This window comes from Ostrinia furnacalis, unplaced genomic scaffold (genome assembly GCF_004193835.3).
Source record: "Ostrinia furnacalis isolate ACB-3 unplaced genomic scaffold, ASM419383v2 OfSCF5472, whole genome shotgun sequence".
Classification (NCBI taxonomy): domain Eukaryota; kingdom Metazoa; phylum Arthropoda; class Insecta; order Lepidoptera; family Crambidae; genus Ostrinia; species Ostrinia furnacalis.
In genome coordinates, this window is record NW_021135711.1 from 403,266 (window position 1) to 428,702 (window position 25,437).

A 25,437-nucleotide genomic window follows, 5' to 3' on the forward strand; every position below is an offset into this window, starting at 1 on the left:
TGTCAGTCTATTGCTGTCAAAGTGTAAACAAACTTTATTTTAAATGTGCGCAATTGATTTTGTGAATTAAATTGCTAAAATCTTTTTATAGTCGTGAAAGAAAAGTGGTTCACAAATTCACAATGTGTTAAAGTATTTGTCGAAGAGAAATACTATGGGTTCGGACAATATTTTCATTGAATAATGTTTCCGACAAAGGTTGTCAAATTGACTGACATGTTTATCGTATAGTACAGTCAACTATGAAAATTAGCTGTGGTTTGTTTCAACTACCTATTTTAAAGTTTTTTGTCACTTTGTAAGTATTGAATTTTATGGAATTGGGAAAGAAGTACCGAGTTTGAAGCGTTCATGAGCAGACATTGTAGTTGAATATTCAAGTTCAGAATTTGATTATTGATGAATAATAATAAAATCCTACTTGCTCGATTGATGGTTTCATTTAATTTATTTAAACCAGTTTACCTATAATATAATATGTTTTTGTTAATTTATAAAAATATTAAATTAGCCTATAATCCTGAATCCTGATACATAAAGTTAGCCTATTAATTTAATACAGGTACGACTGTACCCAGTGTTGCACTATCAAATGCAATTGAAGCGCCTCTATGCCAGGGTTTTTATGTTCCTGGTCAGGCTATAGATGAAAAATCCGTCATTTATCAGTCATTATAAATATTATTAAGATAAGCTAAAAAATGATGACTTGGCTGTATACCGTAATGCCTTTGCTTTTTTAAAAGAATCGAACAAAAAAAATGTCAAACAATCATGGCGGCCGAAGATGACATTTTGTTGACAAATGACAACACAAGCAAGCAAGTGGCTTCGCATTTTGCTTCATCAAAATTTAAAGAAACAAGAAAGCGTTTCTTCTTTTTGAAATGAGTTAGCGTTATAACAATATCTAACCATGAAGTTGAAAAAGTTAAAAACTGACACTGAAGCAACTGCTGTGAGTACCGTTTGTTTATTTACATGTCGGCTTCCTTTCCTTGTGCTAAAGCTAAAATTTTTCAGGAGGTTGTTCCTCCTCAAGCTGAAATCATCGAAGCGGACCTGTACAAACGTTCGTACTTTGGCCCTGACGTGCCGACACTTGAGCTTGAGTGTTGGGAAGAGGAGCTCTCGGAGGTGCAATTGCAGGCTTACAAAAATGCCGACGATGAGTACAAGAGCATACAAAACAAACTTGACGAAATGGTCAAGGAGACGGGGGGCGAGATTGTGTACAACGGCGACCAGTTCACTGCATACCAGTTACTCGGAAAGTTAGTATTTATGCATTACATTATTATTAATTTGTATAACCTATAATTTTACTTTACTGAAATTGCTTCAAACCAATACTATTTACCTATTTAATTGAAGGCATTTAGCTTGGTTATCTGGCGAAATACAGATAATTGAATTAAAGCAGCAGAACTCTCTGAAAAACATCACTCTTTTAAACTGCGATCTCCAACCCGCTTGCCAAGCGTGGGGATTATGGCAAAACTCTCCACTAAGTAGAGGAGGCTCATAGTCCAGCAGTGGACTGTAAAGGGCTGTTGATGATGATGATGATGAATTGAATTAAATCCACATTTAGACGCTTGCCAGCTATGTAATATTACATAGAGTTACTTTAATTAATCTGTATAAGTGAACTAAATATGTTATTTACAGGCAACCAGTACTGAAAGACTTGGAGAGACAGAGTGCAGACATTATCAGATCCAGATCTCGCTCACTCTCCATATCCAAGGAGAGATCAACAAGCAAAAGAGGTAATTGATTTGTTTGAAACTTATAATTAGAACAGTTAATATAAAGGTTCATGAAAATTGATAAAATGGTCTTAGAGTAGGCGCACACCGTTGATTTTTCTTCGGCCGATAGTTTAGTCGGGCAGTTGATCAGTATGGGGTGTGGAGTGCGCACACTACGCCGACTCGATTTGGCCGATTCTTCATACAATTAAAAATCGGGCACAACTATCGGCCAACTAAAAATAACGGTGTGCGGCTACTCTTAGGCTCTTTAGTTTTAAACAAAAAGGCTTTAGAAAGAACCTCACGTTATTGTCATGTTATTGTGTTTTATCATCAAGTGTAGATTGATCTCCTTTTCTCTTATTTAGGACGACCTAGGAAAATCCGGGAAGCAGATAGAGATTACTCTCCGTCCCCTGAAAGGGCTAAGTCACCGGAATCACGGAGTCATAAGAAGAAAAAGAAGGACAAAGAAAAACACAAGGAAAAAGAGAAGGACAAAGAAAAGGAAAAGGACACTAAAACTAAGGACAAGACTTTGGCACCTTCTAGTGAGTTATAGAATTAATATTTACGATAGGTTAATTCAAAAATAACTTCTAAATTATATCAGAGTAAATACAAATGGATTTCCACAAAGACCGGTCCTGCGCCGCTTGCATCCAGGTACTTCCCGCGACCTTCACCAGATCGTCGGTCCACCTAGTGGGAGGCCTGCCCACTAGGGTGTCCCGTCGTTGTATGGGAAAAAAATTTTTTTGAGCTACGGTTACGCAAGAGGTGTCAAAAGTTGCGTTTTGACATATAGATTACGATAAGCATTAAATTTAATTAGATATCTGTCATCTTGAGGCCTCTACCTGTCCTTGAAATTTTTGAAAGTTGCTATTTTAGGGGTTCCTAACATAAACTATAAGTAATACAAAAATAGCGTTTTTATGAAATTTGAGGGTACACAATGAGTCACATCAAGGTTTAAAATAGTTTAAAAACCAATAAATCCATAAATACGTTAAAAACAGAATTCGCTTTTTGACCAGAATTAGGCATTTACGCGCGCGATTTTAATGTATTCCTAATTAATCCATGGGTCAGCCAAGATATCGATTTAATTTGAGGATACTCAATTCCCTTCTCACAGCAGGTTAATAATTTTACTACGCTATTATAAAACAATGATTGGCATCTCTAAGTGGAAGCTAACAAAAATGGCAGTCAATTTTAGAAAATCAACCATAACTTGAAAACCATTTGTCCGATTTCATTACTTTTTTATTTAAATCAAAGCTCTACGTATACGCTTGATATTTTGTAGTATAAATTGTATCGATAAAATCAACCTTTAGTTAGTAATTAAAGGAAAATTGATTTTTTTTACATTGTTGTGATACTACTTTTTAAATCATTTTTTTACAAAATGTCTTATACTCTACTAAAAGTTTTACACGAGCCAAAAAAGTGTATTAAATTGTCTTTAATTTGATATATAACATGTATGCGTTTCATAACTAAAAATATTTTTTTACTTCCGTTGAAGTTCACCATTGATAAAAAACTGCGTACAGAACAAAAAATTCAGCTAGAAAGTTTATGTAACGTACATAAATGTTATTTATATTTAATAGTATGCTAAAACTATTTATCATGTCAATTAGTATTCTGTTTAAATATAATATTTTAAAGATTTTTGCCAAGGTAGTTTTTACCTGAAAAAAATCCAAAAGTATATTACTACCATGTTTGCTAAATTTTTGTTAAATTTATGCTAAAAGTATGTAATATTATAACAAAAAAGTGCGGTGCGATACCTTACAGCAATAAAACCTCAACAGAANACTGCCCACGCTACGTCTTCTTCCAGCTCGTGGTCGCCACTCAAGAACTTTCCTGCCCCAGCGGCCATCAGCTCTTCGAGCTATGTGCCCCGCCCACTGCCACTTGATTTTAGCGATTCTTAGGGGAGGCCTTTGTCCAGCAGTGGATGTCTTTCGGCTGAAACGACGACGACGACGACGACGAAATACAAATGAGTAGGTTATCTTCATAGAAACGCACTGAGCGTTAAAATTTATCGTGGATTAACGGGGAGTTGCGCCGAATATTGTCAGTGTGTGCGTGCGCGCCGCATACGTATTGGCGCGCTCACGTAAAAACCGCGCTCGGTGCGTTTCTATGAAGATAACCAACTCATTTGTATTTACTCTGATCATATTGCCAGATATTTCTTGTTATAGTTGGTTTCATTAACTTTTTTTTACAGATGTGCACAGTGTGGTCACAAATGTGCGTCCATCGGAAGCAACAGCAATTGGGGGTCTACTGACTGGCAACACAGCTAAGACAACAGCCATTGTTGATCTCACCAAAGAGGATGGCAACAAAAATGTTGCAGATTCTCGTGAAGTCTCATTCAATAAGCTTCAAGGTATGTTTTACAGGAACCTTGTATTATACTAAAGCCCGGTCTGTGAGCACGTAGAATTTCGCACACTCACTGCGGGTGCCAGTCGCACAGTCGCGACAGCAATATAATTACGCGCGAGCGATAAGGATGGGTAGCTTGGGGTCATTGGACAAAATTATACGTGCTCACAGACCAGTGACTATACTTGTGTACTGATTACAAAACTTGCATGTATGAGAGTTTACATTATGCAGACTAAGAGTGCATATCTCCCTCCCACAGATTTTGTATGGCAAAGACTAACAAATACTAAAGGCATGTCATACATGCCTTTTTGGCCAACTTGGTAGACTTACTAGATAATGAATTAAAGGCCTAAATAAATAAATAATTTATTTATATTTGTATTGTGTATGTGTTCAATCTGTCTGTTGTTTTTTTAAAACAGACCTAAAATAATGTCCCCAGGCAAAACGTTCCCATCGCTGGTGGTGGTGGCGCGGCCGTACCTCCGCTCGAAGGAAGCACCGCCGCCGTCGGACCGCTCGGCGCTGGACAGCAAGGTCAAGTCGGTGCTCATGCACACGCCCATGAAGTTCACGGAGTGGCTCATACAGCAGGGGCTCGTGCGCTCCGAGCAGTGGTGCGCTATACACGCCGGGAACAAACTCAAACTTGGTGAGTTTTCTAAACTACCTTCTGGCTATAGTTTAACCTGCAAAGTTCACCTGTTATTCGTAACCTGACTGGACAGGCCACAGATTATGTTTGGACATCTTTGCTTGCCCTAGGCCCGGAGACCGAATCCACTTAACATAGATTTCACCACTCCACCACTCTCTCGTTTCGTCATTTCCCGGTCGAGACCCCCTACAGATACTTGAACTGCTTTTTAACGACTGTAGTGACATAATATGATATCCCCAGGCCTATTCCTGGACGTGACCAAGTTCCCGTACTCGGGCGGCTACGTGTGGATTTCCGAGTGTTGCCCAACTCGCTTCGAGTCTGTGTTCTCTCATTAAACTGTGTTGTGTGCACACAGCATCTTGTTGCTAACTAAAGTTACATCTTATTTAGCAAACACAAGTGCTATTTTGCAATGAAACTTATGCTATACATACTATGATATCCCCAGGCATATACTCAACCAAGGACTTAACCAAGTTCCCGTACTCGGGCGGCTACGTGTAGATTTCTGGGTGGTGCTCCATTCGCTTCGTGTCAGTGTTCTCTCTTTGTGTGTAGTGTACAAAAAACATCTTGATGCGCTGGCGTGAACACTGCTACCTCTTATTTATTAGTTCGTTTCAGCTAAATGACGTCCACTGCTGGACAAAGGCCTCCTCCAAGGTTTTCCACAATGCACGGTCCTGCGCTGCCCGCATCCAGGCTCTTCCCGCGACCTTTACCAGATCGTCGGTCCACCTAGTAGGAGGCCTGCCCACGCTACGTCTTCCAGCCCGTGGTCGCCACTCAAGAACTTTTCTGCCCCAACGGCCATCGTCTCTACGAGCTATGTGCCCCGCCCACTGCCACTTGATTTTAGCAATTCTGCGAGCTATGTCGGTCACTTTGGTTCTCCTGCGGATCTCCTCAATTCCGAATCGATCACGCAGGGAAACTCCAAGCATGGCCCGCTCCATCGCCCTTTGACCTTGAGCCTTCTTATGAGACCCATAGTAAGCGACCACGTTTCAGATCCATAGATCAACACTGGCAACACACACTGCTCGAAGACTTTTGTCTTGAGACACTATTTATTAGTAAAATGTGCTATTTAGCAATGACTTTACTTAATATGACGTCTCCAGGCATGTACTCGGACGTGACCAAGTTTCCATACTCGGGCGGCTACGTGTGGATATCCGAGTGCTGCCCAACTCGCTTCGTGTCTGTCTTCTCGAGCTCCATCTTCGAAGGCGCCACCTTCCCGCCGAGTGTGCTGCTCAAGCTGATCTACCACTGGGCCTGCCAGACCAATGTGCAGAACGTCGTGCAGTGGGTTAAGGTAATGCTATTTATTTTTTCCCTGATCTCTAGATGAATTACTCCAAAGTTAAATATAAAATCTAAAGATCATACAATTACAGGGTCAAATGGGCGAATTTGCATTCTCAAAATACATCCACGAAGTTTGTCTAACCCTTTACCAAACACTCTGTCTTGTGTTACATACATAGAATTACCTTTTTATAGAGACCAAGAAGAGAGTTAACAATGTCAGTAGTTGGTCTGAAGTTTTCGTCATAGTCGCCACTGCTGGAGCACAATTACTTTCTCCAAATAGCTAAAAGCAAGATGCAAATGGAGGATTTGGTTCCCTATAATGGCAAGTCGGATTGGGGACAAAAAAAGACTCCTAAGTGACAAGCAATATGGTTCTATTAACATTGTACTTGGCTTCCCAGGTGGACAACCTCTACGTGAAAGGCTTATTCACGTGGCTACGAGCGATCTGCACATCAGCCATCCACCAACACATGCAGTTACTGGGTGGCGCGGGAAAGAAGGTCGAAGTGGGCGTGATCTCGTTAGGCACCACCAGCCACGACGGCACGCAGCGCCAGGTCAAGGTCGAAGTGCTGGGCGTGCTCGACCCCACTGAGAAGCTGGTGAGTGTTGTCCACAGCGGCTGCTGGGCGCCCAGCAACAAGCGAAGTGGGCGTGGGTTCGCTGGGCACCACCAGCCACGACGGCACGCAGCGCCAGGTCAAGGTCGAGGTGCTGGGAGTGCTCGACCCCACTGAGAAGCTGGTGAGTGTCGTCCACAGCGGCTGCTGGGCGCCCAGCAACAAGTGGAGTGGGCGTGGGCTCGCTGGGCACCACCAGCCACGACTGCTGGTGAGTGTTATGGAAGTAATGGCAACAGGGGCCTACGCTAAAACTCTTCTGTGTCGCCAAATATGAACGGATGAGCAGCGCAGTGTTTACGGACGCGTGCGACGAGTTTTCACACGCGTGTGGGGCGGGCATGCAATTACGTACGAGCGCACGCGGCATCCGTAACGCGTAAAGGAGCGGTAACTTGTGCTTTGTGGCGTTTCTTAGGCGAGGCATGCGTGATGCGTCCAGCAACTGAAATAATGATGACATGAGCCAAACATTTCAAAGATTTGTTTCCGCTGTTTCAAATTTGTCGTCAATCGTGATGTCTTTGTGCCTATTTTTGTTCACCCAAAGATTCAAAATGTTTGAATGAAATTCATTTTCGTTGCGCAGATTCGCCTCCGAGCCGTTGAACCTTTGGCCGAGCATGAGAAAAACTACAAGAAGCGTTTCCAGAAGATTCTCGAGCCTCTCACCGGCTGGGTGCATCCGTCCTCCATGATCCTCACTGACCTGACCGTAGACAAAGGAACCCTTGTGTCTATGGGCTTCAAGAGCGTCCACCAGTCGTCGTCACACTCTGATAGTACGTCGCGAAGCGGCAGCAACAGTAATGCCAACATAATGGAGTATCTGCGACGGATCGTGCCGAGAATGTTCCAGAATACGCTCTCGCTGTTATCCCGCCAGATTATTCAGCAGTTCCTGGATGAGCTCGTGTGGAGGGAGAAGTGAGTTTTGTATTTTGATGTGTATTATTTTGAATATGCGGTAAAGATGTATTTTTTACTGTATTGCCCCCTGCTTGTTTCTGAATGTCAATGTATGTAACACACATACAAAACTAGATATCAAACATATGAGCAGCAAAAAATGATAACCATAACTTATGATAGATTGAGTTCAAAATAAAACAAACCTTGAAATGTTGCTATCGCGCTCGCACACTCACTGCGGGTGCCAGTCGCACAGTCGCGACAGCAATATAATTATGCGCGAGCGATAAGGATGGATAGCTAGGGGTCATTGGACAAAATTATACGTGCTCACGGACCGAGCTTTAGCTCTACCATTTACTCAGATTATCTCCGAATCTAAAATGTAATACGATGGATTGTCCTCAGGTACGGTATTTCCCCGGGGCAAGCTTTCGACAACATTGTCCTCCACATTTCGGAGCAAACCAAGGTGGAGGCAAAGGACGCGATCACCGTCCGCCTAAACAAGATAGCCGCCAATCCGTTCAAAATCTGGAAGTATCCTAAGGTAACAACAGTTTTGATGAAGAAATATCTTTTCATAAATTATTTTATCAAAGTTATTGACCATCGTATAAGATTCCACATCATTAACTTCCTGAAAACCAGTTTTGTATCTGGACATAACTATAAAACTACAGATACATGCTCATAAAATGTCTTGCTTATTATCATTCTTAAAACAAGCGTGCTCGAACACCTCGAAATGAGCATGCTTATTATTAGCAATGTTTCGACACATGCTACTATAAGCAGTGAGGGTTTTCGCGAATGAAAAATCCGCCAGATGGCAATACGTAGACGCGAGGTCCAAATGCTGCATGATTGGTTATTTTTGACATGACATTGACAGATATGTCAAAATCCACCAATCACGCAGCAGTCAGACCCCACATCCACGTCCCGCCATCTAGCGGATCTTTCATTACAAAAACCCTTATTGCTCAATATTGGTATGCTTTCGTGCTAATAATGAGCATGTGTGTATCTGTATCTTTTTGACAACCAAGGTGCTTGCTATTGATTCATTTTATCGCTCGCACTCTAGTGTCTACCTCGCACCCTGGTGACCAGCTGTGATGACGTCATACCTTGACGAGCGGGTGGCGGTAGATGTAGCCGGTGCGGAAGCCGGCGTTGTCTCGCTCGCACTTACCTTGGCTACCATAGGGTATAGTTTTCTAACTCGATTGCCTTTACTCAGAAGAAGGACAAAGGCGACGAGCCCGAACCGGAGCCCGAGGCGCCGCGAGGCAAGCGCGGCCGCAAACGCCGCGAGCCCGATCCGCCGCCGCCGCCCAAGAAGAAGCGACAGAAGACCACGTACATCGACGAGGACGAAGAAGACGAGGAAGTGAGTAACCACTGGCGTTTTTAACCTTTAATCGTATAAGTTCGTTTGTTTCATAATCATTAGACCTTAGAACCTAAAGGTCCGGTTTCCACCAAACGGGAGAGGAAAGACGATGTTTTTTAAATAACCAATCAGGATTCATTATTTCCACACCTCTCGTCTCCTCCCCTTTTCGCCTTTATGAAAATCGGGCCTAAAACAAGGCAATTAAGAAGATCAAAATAATATACAAAATAATCACCTTCCTGAAGATTAAATAGATAAAAAAAAGTATTTAAGTATGTTTATATCTGTTGTCTAGTACCTTTTTACCTTTGCTTCGTTTGGGACTAGCGGCGCAGTGTAAAAATGTCCAAGGATATTTATTTATTCAATCAAAATCAAATCAATTTTTTTTTATTCAATTTAGACCACAAGAGTGGCACTTATGATTATTTTATTAATTTATTTAACCGTTTGATCAGTCACATCTTCAGTATGAATTGGGTATTGACGCATTGAAATAAGAGTGTGTTACATTTTTCAATGCTTACGGCAGTTGTACATAAAGCCATCTTAATTTTTCCCTTCATTGTTCTACGAAAAATTATACCTTATTCCACAACAAAAAGCTGGAAAAAATAATGCAGAAAATAGAGCCAACCAACAGCCGAGTATTCTCTTTTCTAACTATTCACTCCTTCTACCAAAACAGATACCGCTCGCGCTGCGTCGCACCAAAATAAAGCAAGAGAAAGACAAGGACAAAGTGAAAGACGAGGGCACGACTCGCCGCCGTAAGCAGCCGAAGACATACGTCGATGACGACTTGGACGATGTGCCTCTTAAGAGCATCAAGAAAGAGGCGAAGCCAGAAGAGACCGTCACGGTGTCCATGGAGAGATACTACTTCGGACAGATCGGGGGTGACGAACCGGTGCAAAAGGTGGCCATTGCTGTGGAGGTATGTTTATTGTTTTACTATCATAGTTTTTTACTTAACAGCTTAATTTGATTGATACAGGTAGAAGAACTGCCCAAATAGCTTCTCTTTGGGCAGTTGAGCAGCTTGCCCTTTACTTATAGCTAATCGATAAAACAATCGATTTTATATGTTAATAAAACCCCAATCGGGGCAAACAAGAGGACTTAAGACTTATCTTTTTAAAAATTGTATAAAACAAAACTTTACAGTTTGAATGAGACTGTTAGTTTTTATCAGACAGAAAAAAATGTGTTTGTTTTTCGACGTAGTTCTGTGGAACGATAGATTAATAGTGCCGACTATTCAATCGAAACGATACTGTTGTGTATCCAGCATTTAATTTTTTTGTTACTTTTTATGTTCAGCTTTTATGTAAATGAGCATCTCTTCCCCAGTGTCCATTCTGCAACATGGAGTTCACCCACAACATAGACTTCATGCTGCACGTCTTCAAGCACGTAGTACCACCACCATCGGGTGTCGACGACGCGCCACAGTGCGAGTTCTGTCTAGCTCGCTTCGCGGGAGACGAGGAGCTGGCCACCCATCTCAAGAACATGCACCCGGCTGATACCAAGTCGCCTGAGCTGTACACTTACGCCTGTCTGATCTGCGAGGTTAGTCATGTACTTAGACTTCATGCATACTTTGCAATTGCATCTTCAAGCATAGGGTCGCATCGCAGTGCGAATTCTGTCTCGCGCGCTTCGCGGGAGACGAGGAGCTGGCCACCCATCTCAAGAACATGCACCCGGCTGATACCAAGTCGCCTGAGCTGTACACTTACGCCTGTCTGATCTGCGAGGTTAGTCATGTACTTAGACTTCATGCATACTTTGCAATTGCATCTTCAAGCATAGGGTCGCATCGCAGTGCGAATTCTGTCTCGCGCGCTTCGCGGGAGACGAGGAGCTGGCCACCCATCTCAAGAACATGCATCCAGCTGATACTAAGTCGCCTGAGCTGTACACTTACGCCTGTCTGATCTGCGAGGTAAGTCATGTACTTAGACTTCATGCTACATGTCTTCAAACACGTAGTTGCAGCACCATCAAGCGTTGACGACGCGCCACAGTGCGAGTTCTGTCTTGCAAGTTTCCCAGGAGACTAAGAGCTGGCCACCCATCTCAAGAACATGCAACCGGCCGTCGCCGGAGCTGTTCCTTATGCCTGTCTGATCTGCGAGGTAAGTTTTGTACTTTATACTTCATGCATACGCATATGCATCTTCAAGCATAGGGTCGCATCGCAGCGCGAATTCTGTCTAGCTCTCTTCGCAGGGGACGAGGAGCTGGCCACCCATCTCAAGAACATGCATCCAGCTGATACCAAGTCGCCTGAGCTGTACACTTACGCCTGTCTGATCTGCGAGGTAAGTTATGTACTTTATACTTCATGCATACGCATATGCATCTTCAAACATAGGGTCGCATCACAGTGCGAGTTCTGTCTCGCGCGCTTCGCAGGAGACGATGAGCTGGCCACCCATCTCAAGAACATGCACCCGGCTGATACCAAGTCTCCTGAGCTGTTCACTTATGCCTGTCTGATCTGCGAGGTAAGTTATGTACTTTATACTCCATGCATACGCATGCATTTGCATCTTCAAGCATAGGGTCGCATCGCAGTGCGAGTTCTGTCTTGTAAATTTCCCAGGAGACGAAGAGCTGGCCACCCATCTTAAGAACATGCATCCAGCTGATACCAAGTCGCCTGAGCTGTACACTTATGCCTGTTTGATCTGCGAGGTAAGTTATGTACTTTATACTTCATGCATACGCATATGCATCTTCAAGCATAGGGTCGCATCGCAGTGCGAGTTCTGTCTAGCTCGCTTCGCAGGAGACGAAGAGCTGGCCACCCATCTCAAGAACATGCACCCGGCTGATACCAAGTCGCCGGAGCTTTATGCCTGTCTGATCTACGAAGTAAGTTTTGTATAGTCTGACTATAACGGCAGTTGATCCTGATCTGCCAGTGTGAGGCACAAATATTTATCCTTCAAGCCGGATATAAGACTAGTGTTGGTTTGATCTGCCGATATCTGTTGATAAATATCTTTTTTTATTGAAGATTATGTGGCTGATCGTGTGGAAATTCGTTTTAATAGTTGACTATACCTGCGCGGGTGAGAGTATTGTAAAGCACAAGCAAGTGGTGTCTTGTAACGTTTTACAAATTGGTGCTGTCAATAATGCATTTAAATCGCGCGTGTCGTTGGGTGTGAGCGATCCCGTTTTACCCCCTTAGGGGTTGAATTTTCCCATCTTAGTGAGCACCTACGTTCTAAAAGGCGTTGCGCGCCTTCTTGACTGGTAGCCTCAATATGGTCCCGGTCAAGAGGGCGCGCAATCCGCAATCTTCATCGTGTTGGTTCCCGCTGAAAACCAGCTTCTCGACATGGCGCTTGTTATGTCGCGAATATAGCTGAGCGGACGCCTCTTCAGCATAGCTTGTAGTTTAATGTTATATGTACTGTATTTTTATTTTATTTTTCTATGCTAAATAAAGTATTCTTATTCTTAAAAGGAACTCCCATGCAAAAATTGAGGCTCCGAGCACTTGTAGTTTCTGAGATTTTGTGATGAGTGAGTCAGTGACCTTTCGCTTTTAGAAACTATATGCATATAGATTTATTTTACGCATACTTATTTGTCCCTTCCCAGGTCCGTTTCGCAGCAGTACTGACTCTAGCCACGCACATGCAGAAGACGCACGTGCCGCTCGAGCTGCCGTACGCGTGCGGCGCCTGCGCCTACCGCGCCTCGTCGCACCGCGCCGCAGCCGAGCACTTCCGCCGCCGACACCGTTCCACTAACAACGTGCATTGCCCGCTGTGCCTCAAGGTATGAGATAGACTTAGCTGTAGTAAATTAAGCCTGGCGCTGAGACGGAGTTATAGTTAGAATATTTTGTGACAAAAAGTACACAAATAGACCAAAAGTACAAAAGGACACAAATATACCTAAAGTACAAAAGGACATAAATAGAGAAAAATATAACAAAAATCGTGCAACTGTTTATGTACCCTTTTGACAAAAAGCATCGACAGTCACAATGAACTGCTTCAAAACTGTATTAGACACCTATAAGTGTAAGCGGATAGGCCCCACTCTGGCGGCAAATGCTTTCCTTTACCTTCCCCCATGCCTTCCTGAAAAAAATGTGATATGTGTCCTATTCGCAGCCTTCCATCTAGGCACCCCACACGGAGCGTCCTAACTTAGATCGTTCCTACATCAATATCATAAAAAGATTGCTGATCAACTTGACCAACAGCAAAAATGTAGAGAAGACCACTACGCGCCGGGTTTCGCTTCGCTTTAGTTTATTGATTTGTAAAACTAATGTTGTATAAGTGTTTGACCATGTGCATCGTTAGGCCCACACCTATTACTACCAACCAAAGGAAGTACTGGAACTCTCCTTTGACCATTAGTCTATGTGCCAGGTGCTGACAATTTACGAGGACGGTCACGAGCTGTCTTCCAACATTCTGGTGTACATCGACCATCTCAAGACCCATCAGGACAAGGACTTGGAGGTCCGCTGCAACCGATGCGTGCTTAAGTTCGTGCATCTCGGTAAGTCATAATAAAAACTACATAATATGTAATTTTGAACCACTAAGACCAAAATTACCATTTTCAATAACATTCGTTCGTAGGTTCGTTTCAGCCGAAAGACGTCCACAGCTGGACAAAGGCCTCCCCCAAGGATTTCCACAAAGACCGGTCCTGCGCCGCCCGCATCCAGGCACCTCCCGCGACCTTCACCAGATCGTCGGTCCACCTAGTGGGAGGCCTGCCCACGCTACGTCTTCCGGCTCGTGGTCGCCACTCAAGAATTTTCCTGCCCCAGCGGCCATCAGCTCTACGAACTATGTGCCCCGCCCACTGCCACTGTCAATAACATTAATTTATCTTTACTTCTATCGCAGGTCAGATGAAAGAACATCAAATCCGTGAGCACAACACGGTGGAGAACGCAAACCCGTTGTGCTCTGAAGAACATCTGATTATTCAACCCAAGGTAACTTTCATTCTTCTTGCACCTTTCCTCAATAATATTGTGCAAATAATCACATGAGTTATCAAACTTGTTTCTTCTTCTTTTTTGTTAGTTTATTAATAATTGTTTAATGTTTTCAAATCGTAGAACAAGGCCCGACCACCAGTAAAGGACACCTCGAGCCACACTATGAGCGACACGTTCGAGGAGCTGACACTAGTGCTGCCCAGCGGCATGGTCTGCCGCGAGTGCGACACGCCGCTGGAGAGCGACAAGCACTTCCTGTGAGTACTGTGACGTCATAACCTATACATATAGTCTTTACTCTTACGTTTTCTGCTGGATTGTCATCCGTGCCTTTCGTGGCAAAACTGGCATTGGACTGCCTGGCCGACTGCATTAGAAATAAGTATTAGAAACAGCGCAACATAATTGACGGAACATTTTTCTTGATATCGCTGACAATCCTTCATAACTCCCAACCATCAGAAAGAAGAGAAAGGCTTTATTACATGTTGAACACTTGTTTAAAGTGACATTTAGCATGGAAATGGTCATTGTAATAAGGCCAAAAGTTCATCATATAACCAGGCCTGTTCATCTCCGCGAGTTTACATCGAAAACAAAACACGCACGATGGCCCACCTACAGGATACGATTCGACAAGGCCTCACATACGAGCGAACATTGACTCACGCACGCGTATTCTAGTGTATGATGGAAGAAAATGATGTACTAAATACTGTGCAGTATTTAACTGCCTAAATAATAATAAAAACACAGAATGTACTTTTTTAAGTTGCCTCAAGACACTGAGAGGTAAATAAGTAGTTAATATTATTCATTATAATTCATGCTAAATCATGTATTTCCTTCGCCATTTTCCGCAGTTTGGCACCTCACGTCACATCATTTTACCGAAGTCAGCCCTATAGCTTCGGCGCAGTGCCGATCACTGACGTTTGTCAACAAAATGGTGCTTGACTCAGACAGGCTAAATTACACCATATTGTTAATGACATTGAGCATACATTTTTTTAAATACCTTCGCGAAGTAAAACTTCTGTACGTAGTACTTATTATTATTCTGTGGTAGTACTTATTATTATTCTGTGATATAACTAACAAGCAACCATCTCGCAGGGGCACCACCAACTGTAGCAAGTGTCCGTTCTCGACGTCGTGCTACCGCGGCATGCTGGCCCACAGCGCGTACTGCGCCGGCCCGCATTCGCTGGAGGATGCGCCGCGGCCCGCGCCCGCTATGGCGCACTGCGTTTGCGGGTATAGCACGCGGATTGGTGAGTTTGATTGTGAAATATTCTACTAAAGCCTGGTCCGTGAGCACGTAGAATCCCGTCCAATGACCCCAAGCTACCCATCCTTATCGCTCGCGCGTAATTATATTGCTGTCGCGACTGTGCGACGCGCGCCCGCAGTGAGTGTGCGAGCGCGACAGCAACATAATTACGTGCAAGCGACAAGGATGGGCAGCTTGGGGTCATTGGACAAAATTCTACGTGCTCACGGACCAGGCTTTAGACATAAAAGTGACTGCTAAATTATACAATAGGGTGTGTAGAGTAAATAATGTGTTGTTTGTGCACTGGTTACCTTAAGTAATAAAAAATACAGATGAATTGGGAACCTCCTTTTTGAAGTTGAATAAAAATGCGCACATTACAAGATTATTGACTGGTAACTTTAGTCAATTGACATACTTTTTATGAGCAGTGAAAACGCGACTCTCTCATAGATTTTGTATGGCAATAAACAAGCTATGACGTCACTTTTTAAACAAGTTATTTTGACAAAATTGATGTTATTGACAAAATCGAATTTTTACAACCAATTGAAAAATAACTCAGTTTTGAAGAAATTGTGACTTGGAATTATTAATTTATTTGATCAAGTAAAAAAGCTGCACTAAATTAATTTTCCAACCACTTCATACTTACACATTTCCACCTTCTCCAGGCACGGACATGCTCACCCACTTGCTGATGTGCGAGCACAAATCGGCGTACGCGTCCGAGCAGGAAGCTCGCGAGAACACGCTCGGCGCGAACGACGAACAACGCTCGGAACCGCCTGCGACCGCGGGTGCTGGATCCGCGAGCAATGAGACCGCGCCTGCGGCTGAAGCGGTGGCTGAGGTTTGTGGACCCTTAATTACCTTGCTGACCAGTTGGTCACTAAAGCCTGGTCCGTGAGCACGTAGAATTTTGTCCAATGACCCCAAGCTACCCATCCTTATCGCTCGCGCGTAGTTATGTTGTTGTCGCGCTCGCACACTCACTGCGGGCGCCCGTCGCACAGTCGCGACAGCAATATAATTACGCGCGAGCGATAAGGATGGGTAGCTTGGGGTCATTGGACATAATTCTACGTGCTCACGGACCAGGCTTTAGGTGAATCGACGATTTGGTGAAGGTCGCTGGAAGAACCTGAATGCGGGCAACGCAGGACCTGTCCTTGGGGGAGGCCTTTGTCAAGCCGTCAAGTCAAGTTTGTCAAATAACCTTGCTACATTACTACACTAGCTTTTGACGCGACTTCACCCGCGTGAAATTTAGTGTCACAGATCGGCATAAATTAAAGCCTATATGTTAGTCTGGGTTACAAGCAATAATACTGTAAAGTTTCAACAAAATCCGTTCAGTAGTTTTTGCGTGAAAGAGTAACAAACATCCAGTCCAGACACACTAACTTTCGTATTTATAATATTAGTAGGATAGTGTTTGTTTACTTATGTAAAGCAACAAATCACTAGGATAATGATTACAATCTGACCCGAAGGTTGATACCTTTTCGGGTGAAAAGGTATCAACCTTCGGGTACCATACAAGGGTTTGTATGTGTAAAAAGTTGCAATGCTTTAGGAAAATTATTCCACTGTAAACTAAACGTTATTATACTCTCTTGTCTGTAAGTCTATAATAACGTATAACGTAATAAATGGAAGGAGATCACGAAATATATTTTCAATAAGTTTTGACTCTTTTATCATAATGTTTAGAACTCGGCGGAGAGCGTCCCGGCGATCGCGGACTACGCACCACCCTCGGTGCTAAACACTCAACTGTCGCTCGATGACCTCGCCCCGCCTTCGGTGTTGCAGTCGGACCAGGTAAGTCACTAATAAATAAGTTATATGTTAATTACTTTTTTCAGATACATACAATATTTGTGTGACTAGCACAGATTTGGATATTCAAATGTTAGGCGATTATCACACTGCGCCGCGCTACGCCGCGGTCCGCGTGATTTCATATAAAAGATCCCGCGCGCAGACGCGTTGTTCGTGTGTTGTGCCGCGCGTGTTTTCTATACAAACTGAGGTACTTGCATACAATGATTAAATCTGTCGTCCCGCGTACCGCGACGCAGTGTGATAATCGCCTTATTGACATCATTCAATGATTCAGTCTCTACAGATATTTTGGTAACATAGCACTGTCTATTTCACAATCAATTATTATGAAGTTGATAAAAGAAAAATCTATCATTGTTTCCCGCGCCAATGCACAAGTTTGAGCCAACAAAAAAAACGCCATACAAAATGGCCGCCCAGCATTTTTCTCAAGGGGCTGCCTTAACTGGCTGATGTGCATGGATTAAACCGCCTATTTCTTATTTGGTTATTATATTACACTCATAGAATCTTTGCTAATCGACTTAATATCCTCGCAGCACGACCAAGAGCTTCTGAAGGACGCGTACGACCGTCCGCTGGCCACGCCGCGCCACGAGGAGCCTCACTACAGCCTCGGCGACTTCGAGCCGCTGCCGCAGGAGCCGCCGCCGCAGCCCGACTTCGAACAGCTCTAATAACTAAGCCGCCAAATGTAGCCACACGCATAAACACTACTACTTGTTGCATGGGTCTTGAGTACTATTTTGTAACAATAGACTATTATAACTCTTTTACAATTAAACCACTGAACTGATTTACATGAAATTTGGTATAGAGATGTTTGCAGCCCAGGAAAAAACATGGGTAAAATAATCTTTTTTTCTAGTAGTAGAAATATCAAAAAATATTTGCATCTTTCACTTAGCACTCAAGGTCTGTGCCTGACTTACTGTTAGTGTGCAGTGGACTTATTCATGGTGTATACTTTGCTATGCATATTATGTTTTGTGTAATTTTTCAATGTATGACAACTGAAGTTGACCATCAAGAATTATAGTGTGTAAGCTAAGATGCAATATCTATTTTTATGTATTGGAACTAATACTACCTGGCTAAATTTGCAGCTATAAAAGTGATGTTACTTGGCTGATTAATAATGTAAGTAAGTAATAGGAATTATCTTCATATTTGGTAGCAGCCAAAAGCTGATACACATTTGCAATTTGACCTATGTTTCATGTCAATTCATGTTTTCAGTTCTTCACTATCCATTGTCCATCCATCAGTGGAAAGTTTGTCCACCAGTATTTCATTTCCATCTCCAAGTCTTAACATAAGTTGCAAACTTAGCCACAAGGTGGCTGACATGCCCTGTTTATTCCACTAGGGTAGTATTGAAATGAATTATAAGAATAGATTTTAAAATGGGGATATATTTAGTTGTGTAACAGATTTAATTTGAAATAAATGTCTTCTAGCTATTTTTCTTCTTTTTCTTTCTTTTCTTGAAGGTTAATGTTACTTTATTGCATACTCCGTAATCATCAATGTGACTGTAGTCGCTGTCCAGTATTATACCGTCATAGTTTAAGTCGTATGTCTTCCAGATGTATTTCCAGGATATTTTGACCTTGCTCCTCATTCTTGACTGGTATATCTCGAAGTGCCTTGCAATTGCCTTCTTGAGTTCAATGACTGTGGCATTTTGTGGAACCTGCAAGTAATGAATTGATGAGCCAACCGGTCTTTAACATTAACACATAAAACCTTTTCTCAGGTTCGTAATATGCACAATTACTAATGCCTACTGAATTTTTTGTTATTATAATATACTTACAATCACTTTCAGTGCAGGTTCATCTTCTCTGGATACATTTATTGTGATTGACTGACCATGCTCCACAGCAATCTGAGACAAAATAAATTAGTAACTGGACATTGTTGACCTGAGATTTCAAGATAAGATTATTATATCAATTACCTGAGATATAACTTCTTCTAAAATAACGTCGGAAGGAAGATCGCACAACAGCGTGTCTGATTTTAGTAGAGCCGTTATAGATGAATTTGTAACTTCTATTAGGTCGTCGTGTGATAAGGTATCGGCGATTTCATTCATTTTATAACCTTGAACCGTATTCTCATTTAATTTTCAAATAAATTAAACACAGAGCACGCAGTAAAATAAATTGGGTTTGTTTGTTTACTTTGGACTTTTTGACAAGCACCATAAGCAAGCACAAATTTGACATTTTACTTTTCTAAGTATCTGGGGGCACGGCAGTGCCCCCACCAAGTCGAGCAAAAAAGCGGCACGGCCGTACCATCCTTTTCTCGAAGCAATTCAGGCCATTTTCGACCGCCTGTAACTTCGTTGTGGATAAAACTAGAAGGCTGAATTTTCATTAGCTATGCAGGCATTGTAAAGACACGGTATATTTAAAATTTCATTCAATTTGAACCAGTAGTTTAAGAATTATAACGGGTCAAAGTTACTTAATTTTGTCACTCACTGACTCACTGACTCACTGACTCACCGATCATCAAAACTCTAAGGCACTTCTAGCAGACCTAGAAGCTTCAAATTTGGAATATAAGTAGTGTTTGGTGTATGAATCAAGGAAAAACTAAAATATTTGGGGGCACGGTAGTGCAACCGCCAAGTCGAGTAAAATTTTTCAATTTCGGTCCAGTTTTCTAGATACATAACTGCTGTCTACAAAATACAAAAAGAAATGAGATCCCATCAAAAACAATACTTGTCAAAAAAACCAAGTCTCGCAACTCAGTTGTTCTACGGTAAAAAGTTGTGAGATCCATGTAATACCAAGTCCAGGCCAGGAAATCTTTAACGTTTTACATAAATATATTGACTTGGCCATCGCATGAAAACACGTGTAAATTAAATTATTTAGTGCGATGGCCAAGTCAATAATTTATGTAAAACGTTAAAGATTTCCTGGCCTGGACTTGGTATTACATGGATCTCACAACTTTTTACCGTAGAACAACTGAGTTGCGAGACTTGGTTTTTTTGACAAGTATTGTTTTTGATGGGATTAATTTAACCCTCCATTCTTCCAACCTTAGCTTACTGTGAATGAACTAAATGGACATCACTATACTCACAGTTCATCTGTCTTGTCTGTGAATAATGTCAATCTGTCAAAAGTCACGACAAATTATTGGAATTTTGAGGTTATTTCTATAGACCGTAAAAGTGGATTTATTTGGGACAAATTAAATAAAATCATAATAATATACAATGGATTCCTTATCAACCGGTTCATTGAGTGGAGTTCAAAAGGAGGAGTTAATGGATCAAGTGAAACAGCAAATCGCGATAGCAAACGCCCAAGAGCTCCTCACGAAAATGTCAGAAAAGTGTTTCAAGAAATGTATCAACAAACCAGGCACAGCTTTGGACAATTCTGAGCAAAAGTGTATCGCCATGTGCATGGACAGGTATATGGATGCTTGGAACCTGGTTTCGCGGACGTACAGCAGTCGTATCCAGCGCGAAAGACACAACATGTGAGGGCCTACGCGAACCGATGGCAAAATCTCAGTGCCACCGCAATGCTGTAAATATAGAAGACATAGTAGTTCCAGAGTCCGTTTCAAATTGTGGGTTGCAGCTGGCTGTTGTTACGTTGTGTTCAATAAAAATATTTTAGGTTGTTATTAGTTTTAATTATTCTTACTGTTCTTATTCCTACTGCAAAATGTTTAGATCAAAGTGCATCTGACTGAATAATGCTATTTCTTCATAGTTGTTACAAATTAAATGAATCACACTGTGAAAATGTTAATAAAACCAATGTTCCGTTATTTAATTTATTATTATAAATCTCCCCTGAGCATCTTCTTTCTGTATTGATACATCTTCTTTATCCACATTTCCTTCAATTCTTCTTCACTTGGAATCTCCTGAAAGAAGTTAAATAAAATAATTATTATCAGTGCCTGATGCATCCTAAGCTAATATTTCATCATCCTGATTAGTGGGACAATGGTATAACACAAAATAGATTGTTTACAATGTGCAAAAAAAGATTTACTATGCATTTATTGCAAATAAATGATGAAAGAACTTATTAAATTTGTTTAAAATTCTAAATTACAAAAGTTACATGTATAAAAAATCTTTTAATTGTATACTTACATTGAAATCAATAATAGAATCGTCCCTCTGCACTTTGATCTCAGTCTCTGGCACAGTCACAGTTTGTGAATTCAAATCAATCACAATATTTTGGTTTTGTTTCTTGTTTCTGGACGAAACAAATGCTTTCTGAGTGAAGGATTCACTGTTGAGTTCCTCGAGCAGGTTTCTGTCGTGAATGGTGGGCATGTCCTCCTTGACTTCCACTTCTTTATACTCATATGTAGGAATTTTGGTCATCGTGAGCCCTGCTGCTTCCGCAGCTTTGATTGCTTTCTCCAGTTTTGTCTCTGTGTCATCAAGATTCACAAGCCTTGATGGTAATGGACGTTCTGAAATATAAATATTTTTGACATTATTATATTGCAATCAATTTTCACATTTAATGAGTTAAAAGTATGAACTACAATAGAGCTTCTGTCTATCATATGTTAGGGGCACTGTATGAGCTGCACATACCCTAGGGGTCAAAACAAAAATTGGTAAACTCACAAGCAACCTTGCAGATACATAAAATATAGATAGGAAGTAAAGTGGTTGAAGTGTGCATTCATTCAGACAGTAATCTATAGACTTACCTATGTCAAATGAGCTCGATCTACTGCTCGAAGAACGGGACCTTCGTCTCGAAGACTTCTTGCTCTTACTATGCTTAGTTCTACCCCGCGAACTAGACCGCGAGCGAGAATCCCGCGACATTGACTTCCTTGACCTCTTCCCTCGGGATCTCGACGTTGACCGTCTCTTCCTTGATTCATACCGGTCTCTAGAAACACTCCTTGAGTAACTCCGCCTCTTATGCCTCGATCTGCTACTAGAACGCTTTCTTCTGTGGCTACTGGACTCTGAACGATCTCGAGAACGCGACCGCCTTCTGTGTTTGCTTTTAGATTTCTTCCTTTCGTACGATGATTCGCTACTCCGAGACGAGCTCCGTCTGTCACGGTACCTGCTCTTTTCACGAGGCATGATGAATATTTATCTAAACATTGCAAAATTTTCTAATCTAATCCACATATTCCAGGACCTCGTATTCTTCTATCTTCTTTTTAGACCACAAACACGAGTTTGGATTCAAAACAAAATGTCACACGTATGTCATAATGACAACTGACAGTTAGTTGGTGTTACCCGAATTTCTCTAAATTACCCTGGTTGGGTTGAAAAAACGACTCATCAAAACTGAGGCCCGTGCGCACGTGGTAGGTAGATTTCTTCTCATTACCTACTTTCCTTGCTTTTGAACATTGATCATCATCCACTGCGTAACATTGGTCCCCTCCCCACCTTAGGTTGTCCCTCAACACAGGATGGGTCCAATCTAGTATGACTGGGCTAGCATCCAGATTCCAGCGCCTACCTGCAACCTTTTTAACAGTAATTTGTCTACTTACCTCGTGGATGAACGGAATATTCCGCATTGTGTTGTTTACAGAACTTGCTACTATAACGACTGTTTTTCGTTCGGCGTGCTATGTTCTGTCTGTCCTGCTGTGATCCTGTCCTGCCGTGCGTGCTGAATATCATAAACATTTTACTGTGTGTAAGCCTAAGCGTCGCCAAATGAGAGTAATGGCTAAATTTAATAAAGCAGAATGTTTTATAGGTATTGTAAAATCAATATGCAAGATATTTTACTCATAGTATTATCATATTTTCCTAATCAAGTTATTTAAAAATTTCTTTACATTCCTACAACATAAAAATATTTTTATCATATGGCAAGACTAAAATTTTTATTGGTCACTAGATGGCGTTGTTGGCTGTTATCCGTTGAGATTCCGTTACACGGAGTTTTATCCATGTAATTTAAAAAAATAATGTTTTAAATGGTTTTAGGGACTATAATTACTGCTTATAAGAAAATTATCAATAAGATTAATATTAAAAATGCTCTAGTTATAAATATAATTGTGAAATATGTGTACAAATTAAACAAAGGCACTTATTTTATAAAGTGACATTAGAAAAGTATGCATGAATGGGAAAATTGCGTAGGGCAGCGACCGTCAGTCGGCCTCGATGACGGAATGTGTGAAATTTTTAAGATGGTGATGAACTCTGTTTTTCGTGTAATATCCAAAAAGACTCTTGCTGGTGCTTTATAATTTTGCAGAAACATTCAAAATGTGTCAAGTTTTGTAATTACGCATTCACGATTATTTTTCCGTTGGTGTAACGAACCGAATGTGTCGAACGTGTTAGTGCAACCACTGACATTGTTTCGCTAGATTGTGGTGTCCATCGAGATTGTTATGTTCAAGCTTGTATTGTGTGCTTTGCTGACACCCTGGTATAGAGAGTTCTGATGAATTCTAAGTCATGGAGAGACAGGAACGACCCCACGCCAACATGGAGCCTGCAGACTTCGCGGACACGAAACAGGTGAGTGAGTCGGCCACGGTAGTAATTGCCGGTTGTTCAATACTGCACTGGTGTGTGCAGTGGTGAAATTGACCTTTTTCAATGCTCGAATCGGCTGCGAGTCTTTATAAGGCAATTAGTATTGTCGTTTTTGCACATGTGCATTGTGTAACTGATGTTTTGGACAAAAAGGTTGATTGGACTTGGACTAAATACTTATTTAATTAATTTGTTGAGTGTACTCTAATAAATCTAGTTAGCCAGTCGCCCATGTTACCTTTTAAACAGACTAAATGGAACCAAGGTGGCTTGTGGGCGAAGTTGGCTGCAGCCCACACGACTGATGAATAAATTATTGGTATTAGAACATTGTTATGAGCCTTATGTGTCATATCAGATGTGATTGTGTTGAACGCCATTGTCTTTAAACACATTTGATACATTCCAGTTCTTTCACATTCCAGAATGTGCTACAAATGTCATGAAATTATTTTTTATAAACTGTTCTAACATGCTCTAGTTTATAAAATATGATTGGACATCTTAACAAATTCCCATTTTATGAAGTTACTTACAATTTCACACACATTTTAACATTTAGAGAATTTGTTGATAATCGTAATGGCAAAAAAGAAAGTTGTAATTAAATCTCATTGTAGCTAGCTATTAGTCAACTTAGAGACGATAGAAATATAAATTCATAAGCATTGATTTTGATTTGAGTTAAAATGTTGAATGTTTAAAAGAAGTTCTACTTGACTGCACAATTTCGTCTGGTCTTATGTTCTGTGCATATTACCTATATCTTATGCATTTGGATGCATTTTCAGAGTTAATACAAGTATTTTATCTGTCAATACATAAGTTGAAAGTATCCATCGATTTTGCATGTCAACTACAACAACTAGCATGTCAACGCAGCCTTGCAGGACTCCCAAATGACTCATCATGAGTTGCTACCAGGTTCTCTTAAATTACACTATTATCTTCATTTTTAACAGTTGTGCTCATTATGCTGTTTATCAGTACAATTAATTACGAATTGATCATGATCACCAGGGTCTGGAGGCCTTTATAATAATGTCTGTCTTGATTTAACACTATGTCCACATTGCATGCCGTGGCAGCCTTTAATTAAGACGACACTTAGTTCTAAGCACTTTTAGTTATAGTAATTCCATGTATGCGTGTTAGTCTTGTTGGTTGTCCTAATAAATAAAATAAAATAAGTTAAGTTCTCAATTTAAAACTGTTTCCTTCTAAAATCTCTTGTGAACTAAATTTTACTACTTATGCAGGCTACATTTTTTTCTCTAACTTCTAGTAAATGCTAAGTTTTCATTATATTCTGGAATATAATAATAATGGGATTTTTTGAAATAAAACCTTTTAAATGCAGAGTATTATGTCCCAATAAATTAAAACTAGCTTTCAGAATTCAGATTACTTTCATTTAAGCTTGTTTTTTATTTAATTTACAAATACAAAGCCCTTATAAGACCAATGAGGATCTATGAATCTTTACAGTAAGAAAATGTGTAAAAAAGTACGAAATAAGGCTATGGTATGGTCTTAAGATTCACTTGTAGTCCTTGTAGATGATGGAATTGAAATTATTTTTATTGGTGTTTACATTTTTTCTGAATGCATTGAGTTAAAACAAATTATTATTTACATACTATTCATTCATTCAAA

The 25,437-nt window shown here is 41.2% G+C and overlaps 5 protein-coding genes across 5 annotated transcripts in view; 3 read left to right on the forward strand and 2 right to left on the reverse strand.

Annotated features, from left to right (window-relative positions):
- The first annotated feature begins 785 nt into the window (after positions 1-785).
- row (relative of woc) lies at positions 786-18,666 on the forward strand. Its single transcript, XM_028316206.1, has 21 exons — positions 786-958; positions 1,024-1,274; positions 1,672-1,772; positions 2,126-2,308; positions 4,018-4,182; positions 4,630-4,839; positions 5,976-6,172; positions 6,573-6,776; positions 7,384-7,721; positions 8,115-8,256; positions 8,953-9,102; positions 9,797-10,045; positions 10,462-10,683; positions 12,733-12,912; positions 13,518-13,650; positions 14,007-14,098; positions 14,225-14,361; positions 15,221-15,378; positions 16,055-16,233; positions 17,097-17,207; positions 17,771-18,666. Exons 1-21 carry the CDS (start codon positions 917-919, stop codon positions 17,906-17,908), a joined length of 3,582 nt encoding a protein of 1,193 aa, XP_028172007.1. The 5' UTR covers positions 786-916; the 3' UTR covers positions 17,909-18,666.
- LOC114361220 (U11/U12 small nuclear ribonucleoprotein 25 kDa protein-like) lies at positions 18,488-19,442 on the reverse strand. The gene is made up of 3 exons (XM_028316205.1): positions 19,195-19,442; positions 19,051-19,122; positions 18,488-18,927 (listed from the first exon to the last, which is right to left on the reverse strand). The coding sequence occupies exons 1-3, from the start codon at positions 19,330-19,332 to the stop codon at positions 18,688-18,690; spliced, it is 450 nt and encodes a 149-aa protein (XP_028172006.1). The 5' UTR covers positions 19,333-19,442; the 3' UTR covers positions 18,488-18,687.
- Positions 19,443-20,358: 916 nt separating this feature from the next.
- Positions 20,359-21,018, forward strand: LOC114361244 (mitochondrial import inner membrane translocase subunit Tim13). The gene has a single exon (XM_028316241.1). The coding sequence runs from the start codon at positions 20,479-20,481 to the stop codon at positions 20,749-20,751; it is 273 nt and encodes a 90-aa protein (XP_028172042.1). The 5' UTR covers positions 20,359-20,478; the 3' UTR covers positions 20,752-21,018.
- Positions 20,932-22,470, reverse strand: LOC114361243 (serine/Arginine-related protein 53). The gene is made up of 3 exons (XM_028316240.1): positions 21,957-22,470; positions 21,379-21,710; positions 20,932-21,143 (listed from the first exon to the last, which is right to left on the reverse strand). The coding sequence occupies exons 1-3, from the start codon at positions 22,345-22,347 to the stop codon at positions 21,057-21,059; spliced, it is 810 nt and encodes a 269-aa protein (XP_028172041.1). The 5' UTR covers positions 22,348-22,470; the 3' UTR covers positions 20,932-21,056.
- Positions 22,471-23,369: 899 nt separating this feature from the next.
- Positions 23,370-25,437, forward strand: part of Patronin (calmodulin-regulated spectrin-associated protein patronin) — an 80,376-nt gene continuing 78,308 nt past the window's right edge. Inside the window, exon 1 of the mRNA XM_028316227.1 lies at positions 23,370-23,763. Coding sequence (XP_028172028.1) covers positions 23,701-23,763 — 63 coding nt within the window. The 5' untranslated portion in view covers positions 23,370-23,700. The remainder of the gene's footprint in view (positions 23,764-25,437) is intronic.

Excerpts from the sequence above, each read along its gene's own strand:
- LOC114361244 (XM_028316241.1), top strand. The coding sequence starts at position 20,479 with ATGGATTCCTTATCAACCGGTTCATTGAGTGGAGTTCAAAAGGAGGAG.
- LOC114361220 (XM_028316205.1), bottom strand. The coding sequence starts at position 19,332 with ATGAATGAAATCGCCGATACCTTATCACACGACGACCTAATAGAAGTT. Across the intron at positions 19,123-19,194 it reads TAGAAGAAGTTATATCTCAG|ATTGCTGTGGAGCATGGTCA; the intron begins GTAATTGATATA and ends ATTTTGTCTCAG. Across the intron at positions 18,928-19,050 it reads AACCTGCACTGAAAGTGATT|GTTCCACAAAATGCCACAGT; the intron begins GTAAGTATATTA and ends CATTACTTGCAG.
- row (XM_028316206.1), top strand. The coding sequence starts at position 917 with ATGAAGTTGAAAAAGTTAAAAACTGACACTGAAGCAACTGCT. Across the intron at positions 10,046-10,461 it reads AGGTGGCCATTGCTGTGGAG|TGTCCATTCTGCAACATGGA; the intron begins GTATGTTTATTG and ends TCTCTTCCCCAG. Across the intron at positions 10,684-12,732 it reads ACGCCTGTCTGATCTGCGAG|GTCCGTTTCGCAGCAGTACT; the intron begins GTTAGTCATGTA and ends GTCCCTTCCCAG.
- LOC114361243 (XM_028316240.1), bottom strand. The coding sequence starts at position 22,347 with ATGCCTCGTGAAAAGAGCAGGTACCGTGACAGACGGAGCTCGTCTCGG. Across the intron at positions 21,711-21,956 it reads ATCGAGCTCATTTGACATAG|AACGTCCATTACCATCAAGG; the intron begins GTAAGTCTATAG and ends TTTATATTTCAG. Across the intron at positions 21,144-21,378 it reads ATTCTATTATTGATTTCAAT|GAGATTCCAAGTGAAGAAGA; the intron begins GTAAGTATACAA and ends AACTTCTTTCAG.